Source organism: Vombatus ursinus, unplaced genomic scaffold (genome assembly GCF_900497805.2).
Source record: "Vombatus ursinus unplaced genomic scaffold, bare-nosed wombat genome assembly UNPS02014820.1, whole genome shotgun sequence".
In the NCBI taxonomy this organism is placed as follows: Eukaryota; Metazoa; Chordata; class Mammalia; order Diprotodontia; family Vombatidae; genus Vombatus; species Vombatus ursinus.
Window position 1 is genome coordinate 23,546,121 of NW_020954598.1, and position 19,108 is coordinate 23,565,228.

Here is a 19,108-nt window from a genome sequence, read left to right on the forward strand (position 1 = left end):
GATCATATATATGATCTGACAGCTTCTACTATAAACAAGAGGACATCTTGGAATATAATGTTCCAAAAGGCAGAGACAAGCTTACAATTAAGAGTAACTTGGGAAAGCTGAATATAATCCAACAAGGAAAAAATTAACCTTTAATAGAACAGAAATCTTTCAAGCATTTCTGATGAAAAAATTAAAACTGAATAGAAAATCTGAAATACAAAAAGAGTCTAGAAAAACACAGAAAGGTAAATTTATTAGAGTAACTAGTAGATAAATTATTTAAAAGAATGTTTTAAAAAATTATATCTAAACAGTTTTCATGTATAAGACATAACATTTTCCCTCTTCTTTTCTACCTTCCAAAACTAAAAGCAAATACTGCTTTCTTATGAATTAAAAAAAAAAAAAACACTGCCTCTTTTGAAACTATTTTTAAAATATACTTGATGTTTAACACCATTTATAATTTTCTCCCCCAAAAGATAAATGGTATAAATAGACAGTTCTCAAAGGAAGAAATCCAAGCTATCAACACACAAATGAAAAAATGCTCCAAATCACAAATAGAGAAAAAGAAATTAAAACAACTCTGAAGTTGTTCTGAAGTTTTACTTCACACCCACTAGACTGGCAAAAGTGGAAAATGACACATGGAGATGCTAAGGTAAAACAGGCACAAGAATACATTTTGGTGGAATTGTAAATTGTTCTAGTCATACTCAAAGCAATTTGAAACTATACCCAAAAAGTTATTAAATTGTGCACACTCTTTGACTCAGCAATACCACTATTACGTCTATACCCACAAGAGATCAAAGAAAGAGATAAATGACCTTTTGCACAAAAGCAATGTATAGTGGCAATTTTTATAATGGCAAAGAACTGGAGACCAAGGGAGTGCCCATCAACTGGGGGAAAACTAAACATATTATGGTATAATGATGTTATGAAATACTATGAACCCTAAGAAATGACAAAAGGGATGGTGTTTCAAAGAACCTGGAAAGATCTGTGTGAATTGATACCGAGTGAAGTGAACAGAAACTAGAGAACAATTTATATAACAACATTGTAAAGAAACACAATGAAGAAAGAGTTAAGAATTCTGATCAATGCAATGACCAACTACCATTCAAGACGACTAGAGATGAAACATGCTACCCACCTGACAGTGAGGTGATGAACTCAAGGTACAGAATGAGACTTATTTTCCAACATGGTCAATGTAGGGATTTGTTTTGACTGCTGATGCATATTTAATACAAGAGTTTTGCTTTCATTTCTTTCAGTTAGAAGGGGAGGGAGAGAAGACCTTGCTATAAGGTTACCAAAATTAAAGGGGGGAAAAGTCACTGAAGCATTTAAAAAGTGTAGAGAAAATAAAAGGAAGGTCAGCAGGAAAGGCAGGACAGGACAGCTTTGATAACATGTTGAATTTGTTGGATAAATGGAGAAGCAAGCTGTATGTAACTCAGATCCATAGCTGCATAAGCAATCCTTTTTTCTATACTGCTTCATGTATGGAATTGTGTCTTACTTGGTGTTGAAGTTTAGAACAAAAAAATTTAAGTACTAAAAAATTAAAATTTCTTAAGCATATTTTACCAGAATTTTATGGCAACCTGCCAAAGTTTCCTCAGCCCCGCTCTCAACAATAAGAATCTTATCTTTGCCTACTGAAGATAAGAGCTCCAACTCTTATCACAAGGGAACACTAAGAAAGAATTCAACAGAAGTCAACTAATCATCCCCACACTACACACAATATATAAAGTAGCCTATGAATATGCAATCTTGCCTACTATCTCCACAAGCATTTAATGGTTGTGAGATATCTGGATTTCGATATCTGCATCCCTCTATAACAGCAGAGGCACCATCTTCACGAAAATTATAACCAAGGGCACAGAGCAAGCCAGTTAAAAAAAATGGAGCATAGAAGCACAAAAAATTATCTTTCTTGCTGGAAGTCATCAAATATATCTACTACACTAAGAAAAGCAGGAAGAAAGGGAAAGCTAAAGGAAATAATTTCTCTTCTTTAATTAAAAGTCATGTCACAAAGGTCAAAAGTTACAAACTAAAAGTTCAGCTGATGTAACCATTCCAGAGAGCAATTTGGAACTATGCTCAAAGGGCAATCAAACTGTGCATACCCTTTGATCCAGCAATATCACTACTAGGTCTATATCTCAAAGAGATTAAAAAAAGAGAGAGAAAGAGAAGGACCTATATGTACAAAAATATTTATAGCAGTTCTTTTGCGGTGGCAAAGAATTGGAAATTGAGGGAATGCCCATCAACTGGAGAATGGTTGAACAAGTTGGGGTATGAGAACGTAATAGAACACTATTGTGCTGTAAGATATGACAAGTAGGGGCAGCTAGGTGGCACAGTGGATAGAGCACCGGCCCCAAAGGCAGGAGGACCCAAGTTCAAATCCGGCCTCAGATCAAACACTTGACACTTACTAGCTGTGTGACCCTGGGCAAGTCATTTAACCCCAACTGCCCAAAAAATAAATAAATAAATGAATGAATGAATGAAAATAATAATAAAAAAAAAGAAATGACAAGCAGACAGATTTTAGAAAAACCTGGAAAGACTTGCATGAATTGATGCAAAGTGAAGTGAGCAGAACCAGAGAACATTGTACACAGTAACAGCAATACTGTATGATGATCACCTATAAATGACTTAGCTACTCCCAGCAATACAATGATCCAAGACAATTCCAAAGGACTCATAAGGAAAAATGTTATTCCCACCCAAAGAACTGATAAAATCTGAACACAGATTAAAGTATATTATTTTCACTTTTTTTTTGTGTTTTTTTTTCTTTTGGTCTGTTTCTTCTTTCACAACATGACTAAGAGAGAGAGAAAGAGAAGGACCTATATGTACAAAAATATTTATAGCAGCTCTTTTGCGGTGGCAAAGAATTGGAAATTGAGAGAATGCCCATCAACTGGAGAATGGTTGAACAAGTTGGGGTATGAGAACGTAATAGAACACTATTGTGCTGTAAGATATGACAAGTAGGGGCAGCTAGGTGGCACAGTGGATAGAGCACCGGCCCCAAAGTCAGGAGGACCCAAGTTCAAATCCGGCCTCAGATCAAACACTTGAAATATGTTTTACATGATTGCACATATATGACCTATATCAAACCGCCCAACTTAGCAGGGGCAGAGGTAAAGGAGGGAGGAAGAAAATTTGAAACTCAAATTTTTAAATCAATGTTAAAATTTGTCTTTACATGTAATCAGAAAAAATAAAATACTACTTAAAAAAGAACTAAGTTCATATAACTAAAGTTATAAACCAACTCACTAATAAAAAATGCAAATTAAAAAAAAAAACCTTTAAAAGGCTTCATCTCACACCAAGAAAACTGGAAAAGATGAGAAAAGTCAGTGTTGGATGGGTTGTGAAATACAGGCACAACAAGTTGCTTTGGGTAGAGCTATAAAGTAGTACAACGACTCCAGAAAGGAATTTGGAATTAAGCAAAATGAATACTAAAATTTCCATATCCAATGACCCAGGGATTCCACTGCTAAGTATATACTCAAAGGAGCATATACTTGTGTGTATGTGCGCTTGCGTGTGCTTGCATGTGTATATGTGTGTGTGTGTGTGTATACACATGTACTCCTTGAGTATATACTCAAAGGAGGTCACTTACAAAAAGAAGAACTCCATATATGACAAATATTTATAGCAGCATTTTTTATGGTAGTACCAAAAAACCAAAAGCAAAGCAGATGTCTATTGATTTGGGAATGGGTAGTGTTACACCAACATAAAGGACTATTACTATACTATAAGAAGTAATGATCATGACGATGAAATGATGATGAACATGATGAAAATACAAAGCACAAAAAGACTTATATGAATTGATGCAAAGTAAACAGAGAACGGAAAACAATCTACACGATGACTACAATAGCACAAATGGAAAGAACCACCATGAAACAAAATAAAATGAATGTTGCAAAATTATAAAAAAAAAAGTTTGGCTCCAAAGAAGAGCTATCAGAAGACAATTCTTCCTACTCCTCTGCACAAAGGAGGGGAATGGCCCCAGGTGTGAAACACTGCATATAATGTCAGATTTTTTCCAATGGATTGATGGGTTTTGATGAATCTTTTCTCTTCCTCCTCTTTTTCTTTCTTTTTTTTTAAAGTCTCTTATACAAGGAATGATTGGCTAGGACAGGGGAAGGGGGAAAAAAGCAGAAAAATCTCAGTAACATAAGAACAAAAGATATCCATAAAAAATATTAATAAATAAAACTGTCATGTCACACCACAACCTGTTTTGATACCATATATCGTAATACTCTACAGACAATACCAACATTTTACAGTTATTTTTTCAATGTGAATGTTGAATACAGATATAGATATGGATATAAATATATACTTAAACACATGGCACATAATGAGACAAACAGAAATGGCTAACTGCCTCCCATTTCCCATTTCCAAGTGGAAAGAACATTAATTTTAGAGTCCGAGGGTCTAGATTCAAAGCCCACCCCTCTAACTGGATGTCTCTCACACCTTAAACTCAACATGTCCAAAACTGAATTCATCATCTTTTCTCCAAAACCCTCCTCTCTTCCAAATTTCCCTGTTTCTGTGGAAGATACTATCCTCTTCTCAGGCACCCAGGCTCACAACCTGTTGTCATCTTCAACTCCTCACTCTGTATCACTCCACATATCCAATCAGTTGCTAAGTCCTAAAGAGTCTACTTTCATAAACTCATTCATATATGCCCCTTCTCTACCCTCTGACATTGCTACCACCCTGGCACAAACCATCATCACTTCATACCTAGTCTATTCCAATACCCTGCCGGTTGATCTCCTACCTCAAGTCTCTCCCTACTCCCAATCTATCCTCCATTCAGCTGTCAAATTGATCTTCCTAAACACACTTCTGACCACGACACCCCCCTAATTCAATAAATTCTAGTGGTTCTCTATTACCCTGAAGATCAAATATAAAATTTTCTACCTTTTAAAGTCCTTCATAACCTGGCTCCTTTCTACTTTCCAGTCTTCTTATACCTTATTCCCCTCCATGAACTCTACCATCCAATGACACTAACTTAGTAGTTATTTTTTAAGAATTAAAATATACTCACATCTTCTTTTGTCGCATTTTCAGGCACCCCTCCTAGTCGAATAAGCCTGCTTGGCTTCTCCTCAGTTGGGCCAGTCCTATAATCCTGGTCCTTGAATAGAATGAAAATTATTTCAATTACAAAAAAATATGGCTAAAAGACATAAAATAAGACAGTCATGGAGTGTCATAACAGATATTCAGAAGATTAAAGACAAAAGGCCTCATTACACAAAATGGGTTGTTCTATATCAGAACATGAGGGGCAACTATGATGTTCCCAAAGAAATTGGATTTCAAATTATTAGATTACATAAATGATAGAACAAGTGTCTAACAAACTCACTCCCTGAGAAAGTCCAGTTAAGATGGGAATTTTATGAATAAATGTCCTAAATAACCATTCCTACAATGAAAAGAATATTTGTGGCTGAACTGTTTTCTTTTCCTGAATGGTCAACTTTGGAAAACATAACAAATATACAGATGTTAATAACCTCACTAGATTTCTAACATGAAATTTAAAAGGATACCATATTATCAAATCTGAACCATATAGATTAGCTTACAACTACAGCTGAATGAATTTAGAGTTTGTGGAACTCGAATCTTTCTCTAGAGATTTATATTACATAAATGTTTCTAATGGTTCAATCTTCAGCAGGATAACAATAATGAAGGAAAAAACAAAGTACTTTGCTCCTCCTAATTGTATTCCATTCACATACCTGAAGGTCCTGCTGGGAATCTTTGACAATTTTTCCCTCTGGAAAAGATTTGTTATGACTATAGTCAAACATCTGGTTCCCTGGAACCCGGTGATCCACATCACGGTACTCCATGTTTCTATAATCAGTATCTTGGCGGCCAAGGAAATCCAGACCCTCTTCTTCTTTAAATGCAAGACCAGAATCTGATCTTTGTTGTTCACCTCCAGAAAGTGGCTGTTTGTTGGTAAAGATTTGAGGCGTTTTATCTTGGTCCTGAAGAGGGCGCTGGTTGTTCCGAAAGTCTAAAGGAGACTCATTTTCAAGGCCCAAACCATGAGAGTCTCCTTCTCTTGCTCTTGTCTCTGAATGCTGAAACTCCCCCTTCTGGATGCCAAAAGGAGGTCTTTCTGTTCCTGCAAGGTCATGGGCAGAATCTTCTCTCTTGTTCACATTTATGCCAGATCGTTCTCTATCTTGTGTAGAGGGCTGAATGAAATCCAAAATATTTGGATCCATGGGGGGCATCTCCCTATCTGTAAATTCCACATGGGAAGCCATCTCTCTGCCCCTAAAATCCTGATCGGTTCTAGATCGATGTCTACCTCTGAAATCTGAAGGTGGTGTATCCCTGTCCCTAAAGTCTAGATCAGCAGTGCCTGAGCCCCTGCCCCTAAAGTCCATTTGCGATCCATCTTTCCCCCTAAAGTCTATATCTGGTATATCCCTATTTCTGAAATCTGAATGGGACTGATCCCTGCCCCTGAAATCCAAATCTGATATATCTCTGCCCCGAAAATCTGAGTGGGACCCATCCCGGCCTCTGAAATCTAAATCATAGGTACCCCGGCCCCTAAAATCAGGAGGAGGCCCATCTCTACCCCTAAAGTCAACAGCATGTGCTTCCCTATCTCGATAGTTCATATGGGATGCCTCTCTACCTCGATAATCCATAGAAGTACCATCCCCACCTCTATAGTCCATAGGTGGTCCTTCCCTATCTCGAAAATCTCCTGGGTGCATCTCTCTACCCCTGAAATCCAACTGTGGAGAATCTCTGTTCTGGAAATCAGAAGGGAAATCCCCCCCCATGAAATCACGTCCGGGCCCCTCCCCAACTCGATAGTCAGCATGTGGTCCATCTCTAGCTCCATAGCTGAAAGAATGATCCTCTACATTTGCAAAGGGAGGATTGGGAGGCCCCGTATGCCCCTGGAAATCAAAGGGAAGTGAATCTCTGCCAGGAAAGTTGCCAGAGTGTCTTTCTTGAGCATGACTCTTAAGGGGAGGAGGATAATCCCTGTTCCACCCGGGAGCAAACCTTTCTTCTTGGCTCCCACTGTAGAAACAAAGACAGTGTTATTCATATTGTCCAGAGTTTGCAATCTACACACCAGCATATTCTTCTCTAATCACAGCACATTCTTCCGTAAACCAAAAAAAAAAAATATTTTTTTTTTGCAGAGTTCTGTAACAATGTCCTAGATTTGCAGAAAACAGCAATGTTTTGATATTTTAAGACGAAGTGGTGGAGTAAACTTTTATGCTCCCATTTCAGGATACGAGGGAAGTCAACACAACGTTTTCAACATGACTGCTGCAGAAAAAGCTTTCACCCAGGCCTGCAACAGGGAAAATCCGCAATACCAGATAAGCTAGCAATGGTGACATGCTATATAATTTTCCATTTCCTACAGCCAGGGAAGCTAGAATTCCAAGGCCAACATGATCACTCATATATATATTAGAAGTTTTTTATTTAAGGTAGGTTCTGTCAGTGGTCTACTTCTCAGCTACATGTCAATTCCAAGTGTGCCCTGAACAATCCTTGCCTGAGTTTATTTATTGCCTGAATTATCAATAGGTATTACAGAAGAGTCAACACCACCATAAAGCTCCAAGTTAAATTCATGGTACTCCAAGTTAAATTCCTTTATATCAAATTCCATTTCTACATTTGTTGTAATGAAATTTGTTAAAAATGAGTATATTGCTAAAAATCATTCCCAGTTAGCAGGACTTGAGATGAAACTCAGCTGAACTTAGCTTTTCAAACCTACCCTACTCCTTTATCCCCTACCCTATGATCCGAATGTAGAGTTAGGTTTTAGCAAATGCAAAAATTAGGAAAGTCAAAAGGTAATCGCTATATGGCAGAACAGAAGCCTTAAGTGCTCAAGTACAACTCAGCTCTCCTCATCCCACCTACAATGCAAACAGCCAATAAGTTCTTTAAATCATCTGGTACAAAAGAAAACACTTATTAAAAAACTTTTCAAAGCAACAATGTTTCTAAGCTATTCATTAAAACAGAAACAGTTGAGTCATAAAGAACTCTCCACCATGATGGCGCTGTTATGGGACTTTCACTTGCTTTAACCTGAAAATTAGAACAGCAGCCCAAATGCAACAATTGTTGAGGAAAATGCACTGGCTACTCACAGCTTCTACTAATAGTTATACTTAAGTTACATCAGATCTTTATGGTTTACCTTAATAAGAGCCACTTTAAATTTGGAGGGATTGGAACTGGAATTTCATGGGTAGTGACAGCATAAGAGAACCTGCTCTGCAACTTACTGTCTTATAGAGTTGCCTAGGGGACTGAAAAATTAAGTGACTTGCCCTGGGTCAGAGAGCCATTAAGCGTCAGAGACAGGACCTGGAGCCGGGTCTTCCTAACAATTCTGAGGCCAGTTTTCTATCCACTACCTCACACTTACTCTCACTTGAAGAGAGTTGTCATACTTACTGAGTGATATAGTAATTACACTGTAGCAAATGAAAAACACCGCTCATTTCCTGAAATATACTAGGTATTCTTTTTGACAAAATTAATCCAATAATAGGAATTCAGTATAGACCTAACATTTTATCTTCATTCTAGTCCAGCTCCAATACTTACTAGCAGTGTGACTGTGGGCAAGTCATTTAAACCTATATGAGCCTCAGTTTCCTCATCTGTTAAATTAAAATTTAAGTCAGTTAATATGAAGTAAAAGAATAAAAAACTAGGCTATGTTTACAAATACAGGGAATAAGCTGAATGATGCAGCATAAACATATTCAACAGCTCTGAGTAATAACTAATCCACAATGACCTTAATTAGGCAATTTATTTGGAAATAATCCAACTTGCAAAACAATAATCTATAAGTATAAATACGTCAAAATATAAGACTCCTATTACAAAGTTAAAGCAACATGTCCCTTTGATCTAAAACTGGCTTAACTGAAAGAAAATGGGGAAAAAAAACTTACACCACCTTCATCTTAAAGGTCACTGGAAAGAAGGCAAAGCTTCATGTGAGATCCATACAACTCAATCTAGTACCTAACATTTACTGAACTCATTAAGTACTGGGCAGAAGATAAGGGTTATATGGTTTCTGTTCAGTCTACTCAGGCACTGAAGGAACTTTAATAAATATTTCTGATATAACTGCAATTAACTCTCATTTGAAAGTTAGGGAAGATCTTTTCCACCATACTTTATTAAATGATAAACATATATTACTATTCCTAAAAAAGATCACAGGTACTTTAATTATCTTGAACATTACTGAACCACTGTATGAATTTTTTAAAAATATCATCCCAATGGAATGTCTAAGTAGTAATACTGTCTCCAATAATATTATATTGATAAAGAAAAAAAAGATTTTTGAATATCCTATGAGCTACTGGGGGGGGGGAATCAACTAATTGCCATGATATCCTCTTTCATTCAATGTGAGGACCACATTTTGAATCAGAAGTCCCAATATTTAACAAGTATATGTCTATAAACAATTCACTTAAATCTATATAAGCCTCAGTTTCCTTATTAAATGGGAATTACAAGTATACTAGCCACCTTACAGTGCTATTTGTTTGTGAGTTATTATTTTGTGTCCTATTATTTATTGATCCCTAAAACTAGGATATAATAGGAATATAGTAAGAAAATTTCACCAATAAGTTTTCTCCTCAGAATTTTTTTTTAATTTGCAAAGTAAAAGGGCATAAAAGTACTTTTTTCAAAGGACTTTAAGAGAGCACGTAAAAAAAAACCATTTGATGTAATAGAGATATTTTCTTCCTGAAAAGGCACATAGTAAATAAAGTCCCAAAAATATACAACATATCAGGAGGAAAAAAATTATAGTTTTTTTTTTACAGCTGTATAATAATTTTATTTATTTATTTTTGCTTTTTGCTAGGCAATGGGGTTAAATGACTAGGCCAGGGTCACAAAGCTAGTAAGTGTGAAGTGTCTGACGTCATATTTGAAGTCAGGTCCTCCTGACTCTAAGGCCAGAGTTCTATCCACTGCGCCACCTAGCTGCCCCCTATATAATCATTTTAGTAGCAACTAGAAATATAAAGTGTATTTCCAGCTAAATACAATAGTCTGAGAGTAGAAAATGACACTTATATTCATCTCCAAAGAAAATATCTAACTAAATTTGTAAGAAGTCAAAATTTGGCACTATACTGGTATGTTGAGAAACCTGGCATTGCAAGAATGGACATAAACGTCTAAATAATTCTCTCATTAATCCTACAACCTGATGAGAGTATAACACCAGATGTAGAAGAGTTACGTCTAACAGTAAATTTGGCAATGAGAGCTCAAAGACACAGTAAGCTTGTTACTGTATGTTTTTCATATGGCAACCAAAAATATACACATTAAGACTAGATTCTTTATTATAAAATTTAAATTACATACCGGAAAGGGCCTGTCCTATTAGCAGGTCGAGGGTCCCCCCACATTTCTTCCTCTGTTGGGAGGGCCCCAATAAATGGATTTTTAAAACCAAATGCTGGTAATAGTACCTACGCCCAAAAAAAAAAAAAAAAAAAAAAAATCAGGATAATTAGCATACTGAAACTTGAAACCCCCATTTCATTTATTTAAGACCACTTTCAGAAGAGCCAATATGTGAAACCCAACTTTACATATTACTTTATACCATAAAAACTATCTTATTTTTAAAAGTTCACCCAATGATTCAAGTACTCTAATTCCTAATATTTAATAAGAATTTACTTTGAACTTTTCTTAATATTAAAATATTAAGCACTTACACACCAAGCAGAATTCCGAAGTAAGCCGTCTAAGGAAGTAATTCAAAAACTTTGTAAATGCTACACAAATGTCAACTATCATTATTCCCATTTTTAAGGTGATCAAACTGGGTCACATCCAGGAGAAATAACTAGACTGGGGCAATTTATTGTTCCTTGTAGTACCTGCACCAGTTAGGGATTTTATAACAGTTTTCTACACCAATTTCACTTATCTATTGATCAATTCAGTAAATACATTTAGACAAAATAAGAAGTACTAGAAATTACCATATCTATAATTTCCAAACAATAGATTGAAATAAGGTAAAGACATGAGAGCCACCTTCCCTTCCTTTACCTGGATGAAAGGAAAGGGTACTAAAGGAACAGGGAGAGGCGAAAGAAACAATCCCATTTTTTTTTTATCACTTATAAGGCAGCACAGGATTAGAGAAAGGACTTTCTTCTCACCTAAAAGTAAACAAAAAATAAGCAAGCAGCCAAACTTTGAAGTACTAGGAAAGTTAAAAGAACCTGGTCACTGAGAAGTGCTATGTCAGTACATAGGAGCCTGTAGGGTTACTATCAAAAAACCAAGTAAACTTTTAGGTTTTCCTACTTCCTTAATCTTGCCTTTCCCAACCACCTTTAATTCCTGATGTAGTTATAATATGAAAGTGTTCAGCGTACTATTTGATCAGGTCTCTTGCACTACATCTAGTTTTCCAACAAAAGAAAGCATGCTTCTTTCTGAGTTTCTTCAACTACCGAGAGAAACAAAGCATACCTTAGTACCCAATGGCAGCAAACACTGGCAGAGGACCTAACATGAGTTTTTCATTCTGACATAAATGTTTTAGAAAAGGTTCAAAACTTGTGTCAAAACTGTCCCAGTCAAACCTCTTACTGGCATAACCAGTCCATCATTTTTTCCTGACCAAAAAGATAGACCTTTGTTTCAAGAAGCCTGGAATCATTAAAAGGACTATGAAATTTCCCAGAGACAAACCAGACTGCTCTTCATCATAAATCTGAACAAAAGCTATTCCTCATCCTCTTGGCTACATGAATGGAGTTCTTTTGAGTGACTATTCCTCTCATTAGGAGACTTCAAAATGTTCTTGGCCTTTGTTGCAATCAAGACACTATCTCTGCCAACAGGAACACCTGTAGAACCTCACCATCTACAGGGAATCCCCCTTCCATTTGAACTCTGCTAGAACATTGTAAGTACACATGTCCTTGTTTTATGCCTTGCTTGATATTAATAATCAGGGTTGTCAAAGTTACATTCACTACATCTTTTAAGGACTCCTATATGATTCTGGCCCACACATGGGAGATACTTTATTGGAGAAGAGCTTTTTTAAGGCAGCATTTTGCCCTACCAAATTGAAAGATATTTTACAAAGACAAGTACAATGAGATTTTGTTATTCTCTATGCTTTTCTTTCAATATTTTGTCAATAAAAGGAATTACTTTTTTCCCTATACAGGCAGTTGCAAACTAAGGGTTGTCATAAATGCTACTATGACCACTGCTACCATGAGCCCCATCAACTAAAGGCTTCCTATGCCTACTTTTCCCAATGGCATCCCATCCCCCCCTCCAACGGAATACTTCGCCCTTTTCCTCCCTCAGCTGTAGCATCTGATTAATCAACAAGATACACTGGAAGACTCCTGCAGCAATGGGTTGGCTAGGCTCTGAAACTCTGGTGACCACCATTTTTATAGGAACAGGGTAGTGCCTATTTATTCCCGGGGCTGAGGGAATTCTAAACTGAAATTTAGAATACACCTTCCCATATAAACAATGGTGAAAACAGTGGAGAGTTCCTAGAGCAAGGGTTGTTCTGTGAAGTTTGGATTCAGTCAAAGGGCTACACTTTAGGATCTAGAGGACCACATGTGGCCTTGGGGACACAGATTCCCCACCTCTGTCCTAGAGTACTATTAGGACAGAAACATGGTTCAGCTATATTAGGGGTCAAATAAATTGTTATGCACTGGTTAAGAAAGTTGACCACCATAATAAGGTTATTTTTATAAGAAAATGTACCCCGAGTTCCAAATCCACAAATGAATTTTTAGAATATGACCAACTGTTAAGTTGGAGAGCTTGTATCTCACCTGTGACAGGGACTGAGATATTCACAGAATATTTAAAAATCATAGGATAACTTCACAGGTTTAGAACTGGAAGGAACCTTAGCTGCCATCAAGTCTAACTCTCTCATTTTACAGATGAGGAAACTGAGGCTGAAAGGTTAAGTGACTTGCCCAGGATTACACAGCTAGTATCTGAGCTGGGATCTGAACTCAGATGTTCCTGATTCCAAGTTCAGTACTTGTGCAATTCCTACAAAAACAAATTAGACTGAGCAAAGCATACAACGCTTGAAGATAAAACACTCTAATGTTAAAAATACCACAAATGAAAAAGATAAAGTTTTCTCTAAAAACAAAGAAAGTATAGGTTTATGGGCTAATTTCAAGTGATCAAATAGAAAACTTCTAAAGAAGTAGTCCACCGTGACAATTAAAGTTGAACCAAAAGTTGTTTAAAGACCGTGCTCTCTTTTATAAAGGAATTCTTTAAATTCATTATAAAGGTTATCCCACTAAATATTTCATTATTTTTCTATGAGTCAAATATTCCTTGATTATTCTTCACTGATTGTATGCTTTTTAAAAGCATAAATATATTTTAACTTTCAACACATATTTTCATAAACAATCCTTTATGTCTTTAAAATCTAAAATTAATTTTCAGCAGAAGCTTTAATTAACAAAGAAAACTAAAATATGTTTGTAGGTAACCAAAATGCTATTTTCACCTGGCTCATCTTCCAAAAAGTCTAAACAGCTATTACCAGAGAGTTGGGATGATTTCATTAAATATATGAATGATAATGAAGGGGAAACTTCTTTTGTTCAGATTAAAAATGGCTTGGAAAACATCTCTCTCAGGACCATACCATAGTCACCCATTTGTACCACACAAAGTCACACAGAATCCCAGCACCTTACAGTCAATGTGGAATCCCTGAGAAGAAGCACGGCAGAGTAGATATGATACTATAGTCTGGAAAACCTAGGTTCAAATCCCACCACTGATACTTAATCTTTGTGTAACCCTGGACAAGCCACTTCATCTCCTTTTCTTTATCTGTGCAATGAAGGGGTTGACCTTGGCCTCTAAGATCCCCTCTAGCTCCAAGCCTTTGATCCTCTAAACAATAATACTAGCTGTCTGTCTCTGGCTGGTCATTTAACCTCTCTCCAACTTAGTTTCCTCCTCTGTAAAATGGCATCAATAAACCTCTAAAACACAACTAATAAGGTCACTGTAAGAATGGAATGACACTTTGCACAACTTAAAGAACATCCTAACTGGGGGTGCTCCCAAGGTTCTGTCACAGGCTCTCTTCCTCTTCACTCTCACATTGGCTTAAATGTTATCTCTATGAAGATGACTCCTAGATCTACATGTTCAGTCGCAGATCACCAACTGATTGCCCATTGGATGTCTCCAACAGGACGTCCCACAGATATCTCAAGCTCAACATGTCCAAAACCGACTTCATCTTTCCTCCCCTCTTCCGAACTTCCCTTTTTCTGCTGAAGCCTTCACAATCCTTATAGTCTCCCAGGTTCCATCAGCAGCAAGTCACCGTCCCTCATCCCACAAATACAATCTTGACATTTCTCTGCCTCTACAACATCTCTCACATCTGACTTCTTCTCTCCACTCACAGAGTTACCATTTAAGTTTAAGCACTCATCACCTCGTGCCTAACAGCAGCCCTGTAATTGGTCTCCCTGCCTCAAACCCCTCACTCCAGTCCATTCTACACATTGGTACAAAAGTGACTCATTTTGAATGCAGATCTAACTATATTACGCTCCTACTCAAACTCCAATGGTTACCTATTGCCACAAGGTTCAAATATAATTTTCATTTAGTTTTTAAAGTCCTTTACAACTTGGTTTCAATCTATATGTCCAGCTTCATTGAATATTAATCTCCTTCACACTCTGACTTTCACTCTGTTCCTTATAAAACACTCTCATCTCCCCTCTCCAAGTCTTTGCTGTTTGTACACCATGCCTACTAGAAGGCACTCTTTCTCACCCCAGTCTCACAAAATGCCTCTCTTTCCTCAAGATGCACCCTACACATAACCTTTCTTGATCCCTCCCAACTGCTAGTACCTTTTTTTCCAAGCTAGCTTGCATTTAAATATCAGATATAATGTATTTATTCTTTGTGTATTTGTGTATATGGATATATCTAGATACATACATGTATAAAGATAGATATGTCTATTTATATACATACACACATACATACATACCCCTATATTGTTGTTTGTCTTTTACTTTTAAAGAAGATCAATGATATCAAGCAATGACGTCTTGATTTTCATGTGACTTGGACTTAAGTGAGGCAGAACTGTGCAGCTGTCAGTCTCACTCTCTCTTCCAAAGTCATCAAAGTCCAGTGGCAGGACAAAAGTCAAGATGACTGGTGATGTATACACTCTTATATATGTACTTCTTGTCTCTCACATTAGAAATGTAAGCTCCTTTTAAGTAGGGATTGTTTCATTCTTTGCATTTGCATTCCAAGTCTAGCATAGAGCCTGGTATACAGCAGGTACTTAATAAATGCTTGGTTGATTGAGTTATTACTATTAAACAGTTTAAGACAAATATTTATTGCATATCAGCTTGTGTTTTTTTGATATTAAAAGACAAGCACAGGAACTGAAATCTAATATGAAGCATAAAATCACCACACAACTTATATTTCCATGACAAACACTGTAAAATATTCAGTACATTCTGCCTAAAATGAACTTATCTATGGTTTTTATATTTTCACAGGTTTTTAAATGAATTTTTCTCCATTTACAAACTAAGAAACTAAGAGCTGAAAAAACCTTTCTGGGACAGTTTTCTCATCTATAATATAAGGTAATTGGACTAAAATGACCTCAAGCCCCTTCCAGTTCTAAACTCTATTAATTCTAAGTTTATTCAACAAAGTAGGGGCAGTTCAGAACTAAGGCTCACTGAGAGCAAGGCCTAACTCTCTTCCATTCTACTTGTCTCCTTAGCAAAGGAACTCCATCCTTCTGATCCCACTTGTCCCTTGACATATTCCTCTTTAACTTCTAAATCCTCCATCTGCTCAACAATTGCAATACACCATCCTAAGATCCCACAGATAGGAGAAAAGACTGAGAGAAGCTAACAATCAGAACTACACCAATTACTACATATTTTCATTCTGTGTGTTAAACATCCACCTGAGGCTGAATCCATTTGACAACAACCTTATACCCAATGTCATCTAATATCAGTCCTCTACTTGAACCAATAAGCCACAATACCTAACCCTTCAGTTCTAATCACTGTATTTTGATGGCTATAGACTCAAATATTCCAAATTAGCATTACTTCACAAGAAGTAAAAAAAAAATAATAAATGCAAGCACACCAAAGTTCAAAAGTGAACTCATGGTACCATGCACTTTAGAAAAAGTCTTCTGCTCTTATTATGTGGGCCCTGTAACAGTAAACCTGGTAAGTTCTCTATGATATTCAATATAATCTACAAAGAGTACAAGAAGGGGTAGCTAGGTGGTGCAGTGGATAGAGCACCGGCCTTGGAGTCAGGAGGAGGTGAGTTCAAATGTGACCTCAGACACATTACACTCACTAGCTGTGTGACCTTGGGCAAGTCACTTAACTCCAATTGCCTCGCACATCCCCCCCCAAAAAAGAGTACAAGAGTTGCGTACTTTCAGTTTAGAATAGAAACCGCAGCCACTCCCTGGGTATCAGTTTATAGTTTTCCCATCTGTAAAATGGGAGGTTTGGCATAGATGATCACTAAAGTTCCTTCTAGTCTAACTTATGGGCTTACTGAGCCATAAGCCTCTGCCTTTCTTTTTCTGGAAAGAAGCACTTACAGAAAAAGGAACTAAAATACAAAATTAACTGAAGAGATGCTGATACCTCTAACTATGAATATTACAAAATTCCATTAAAACTCTTCCCAAAATGGTAAAGAGCTATAAAGAAGAAAAAAAAAAAAAGGAACTGCCAAAATCATCACTAAGGTCCGGTAGAGCTCTAACACTCCGTGGGGGCGGGGGAAATAAGCCTTCTCATTTTTAGCCAAAAACCAGGCAGAGAGAACAACCGAAGACTTATCTCCCCTTCCTAACTCACAGAAAGAAAACCCTGGAGTGTGCAGGCTGGAAGGCAGGCAGTTTACCACTCAGTGAGCAATGCTAACTGAAGGAAATTATCGCAGGAGCGCTAAAATCTTTCCTGCACCCTAAGAAAGCTAAGGACTGGGGCAGCGAGGTGGTGCAGTAGATAGAGCACCGGCCCTGGAGTCAGGAGTAACTGAGTTCAAATCCGGCCTCAGACACATAACATTCACTAGCTGTGTGACTCTGGGCAAGTCACTTAACCCCAATTGCCTCACCAAAAAAATAAAAAGAAAGAAAGCTAAGGATTGAGAGATGTGTCTAAGCCAGGAAGACCCTTAACTCCCCGGGGGGGGAGGGGGACCCTCAGTAACCAGGAGGATTCTCCATCCTAAGTCTTTAGGTGAGTTTGAAATTCGCCACCAACCACCCAAAAAACCCACCAAACCCTGCGGGTCGCCCTAATGGGGCCGCGCCCCAGGCGGGAGGAGTCGGTCGTCGGGGCCCCCCGACCCGCCCGCCCTGGATTCTCTGGCCCGAGTGGCCGGAGGCCATGTCGACGCCACTCTCCGCAGGCTCGGACTCGGCTTCCCCCACAGCAGGGGCTGGCCGCGGCCCGCGCCTGGGGTCGGGGCCAAGCTAGGCCAGTAATCTCGTCTGCTCGAGCGGCTGGATCCTCCGAGGCCCGCTGCGGCGACGCCTGCGCCGCCGCCACCGCCCCCCCACCACCAGGCCAGCGGCAGCCCCCGAGAGGGGCGGGCCGGCGGCCTCGTCCGACTCCGGCTCCCGAGCGAGCCGAGGCTGCCAGTGCGCGCGGGCCTCTCCAGGCCCGCCGACGCGGCCGTCGAGGAGGGGTCGGTGGCCCAGACGTTCCCCACCAACACGACCTTTGGAGGCCGGGTACTGAGGCAGGCCGACACCAGGCGTTCCATCACCAACCCCAGTTCCGCTCGCCAGGTGCTCTTACCTGGCGACAGCTACACCGTCGCCGTCTCCTCAGTCGTCGCCGTCACCGACCCAGCGCTAAGGAGACCGGAACTTCCTCCCAACCCCCTCCGCGGCCGCTCCGCCAGGCCTCCACAAAGGCACCCCCTCCGACGCCAAAGCCCACTGGGAACTGTAGTCGACCTCGGAGCTCCACGGACTACGACTCCCAGCGTGCACCGCGCAAGGAAGTGGTCCTCGGCCGGGCGCGGGGTGAGGGAGGTGAGGGAAGACGCCGAGTGCACAGGAACTCAGAGATAACCAATGAGAATAATGCTGCGACTGCACCTCCCAAGATGGCGCTCGGTCCCCGACCGCTGTTGTCGCGAGGCTTTCTGGGACTAGTAGTTTGGCACTTGCTGCCCAGAGGGCCTACCTCAATTTAAAAATCTTTTTCCCCTACCCAGAGGAGAGCCCAAGAAAGCTGTCTAGCCGTAGATATTCCCTCGCACCAAAATAGGATCTCATAGGATTTAGCATCGGTTCCCCTTTTGCTGGCCTCAGTTTATCTCCTGGGGCTTTTTATACGTTTAAAGGCGTATCTACTGATAGAAGTTCGCCCCAATTCTGCGTAATCCAACAAACGTTTATTAAGCACCTCCTTAGCAAATACTGGACAAGCATTCACACTTGACGTGCCCTATGCTAAATGCTGAAGAAACAAAGAAAACTTGAAAGCAAGTCCTGCCCTTAAGGAGTTTACATTCTAACACTGTCCACTGAGCATCCTCTCTGCTCTCCCAACTCTCCAACTCTGGCAATTGGTGGGAGTGGGATGGAGGGGCTAATGACCCTAAAGTCTGGATTAACCCTGTTGGAGGCTATTGATTTCTAACACTATCCCTTATGAGCTACCATCGGTGGTCTCTCACACCAACAAGATGTAATTAGTCAATTAGCTTTTAGCAAAGTTACTTAGTAAGATAGCATATATTAAGAATAATTGGTACAGCCATTCTCCCCAAAATCCTGGGGTGTCTTCTCCCTCAAATACACAAAAAG

At 38.9% G+C, this 19,108-nt stretch overlaps 1 protein-coding gene across 2 annotated transcripts in view; it reads right to left on the reverse strand.

Moving 5' to 3' along the window:
• Nucleotides 1-18,174, reverse strand: part of RBM6 (RNA binding motif protein 6) — a 101,668-nt gene extending 83,494 nt beyond the window's left edge. For both annotated transcript variants that reach the window (XM_027837229.1, XM_027837230.1), the window contains exons 1-4: nucleotides 18,090-18,174; nucleotides 10,552-10,658; nucleotides 5,859-7,176; nucleotides 5,153-5,242 (exon numbers count right to left, since the gene is read on the reverse strand). In XM_027837229.1, the coding sequence (XP_027693030.1) occupies nucleotides 5,153-5,242; nucleotides 5,859-7,176; nucleotides 10,552-10,595 (1,452 nt within the window). In that variant the 5' untranslated portion in view covers nucleotides 10,596-10,658; nucleotides 18,090-18,174. The remainder of the gene's footprint in view (nucleotides 1-5,152; nucleotides 5,243-5,858; nucleotides 7,177-10,551; nucleotides 10,659-18,089) is intronic.
• Nucleotides 18,175-19,108: the final 934 nt, after the last annotated feature.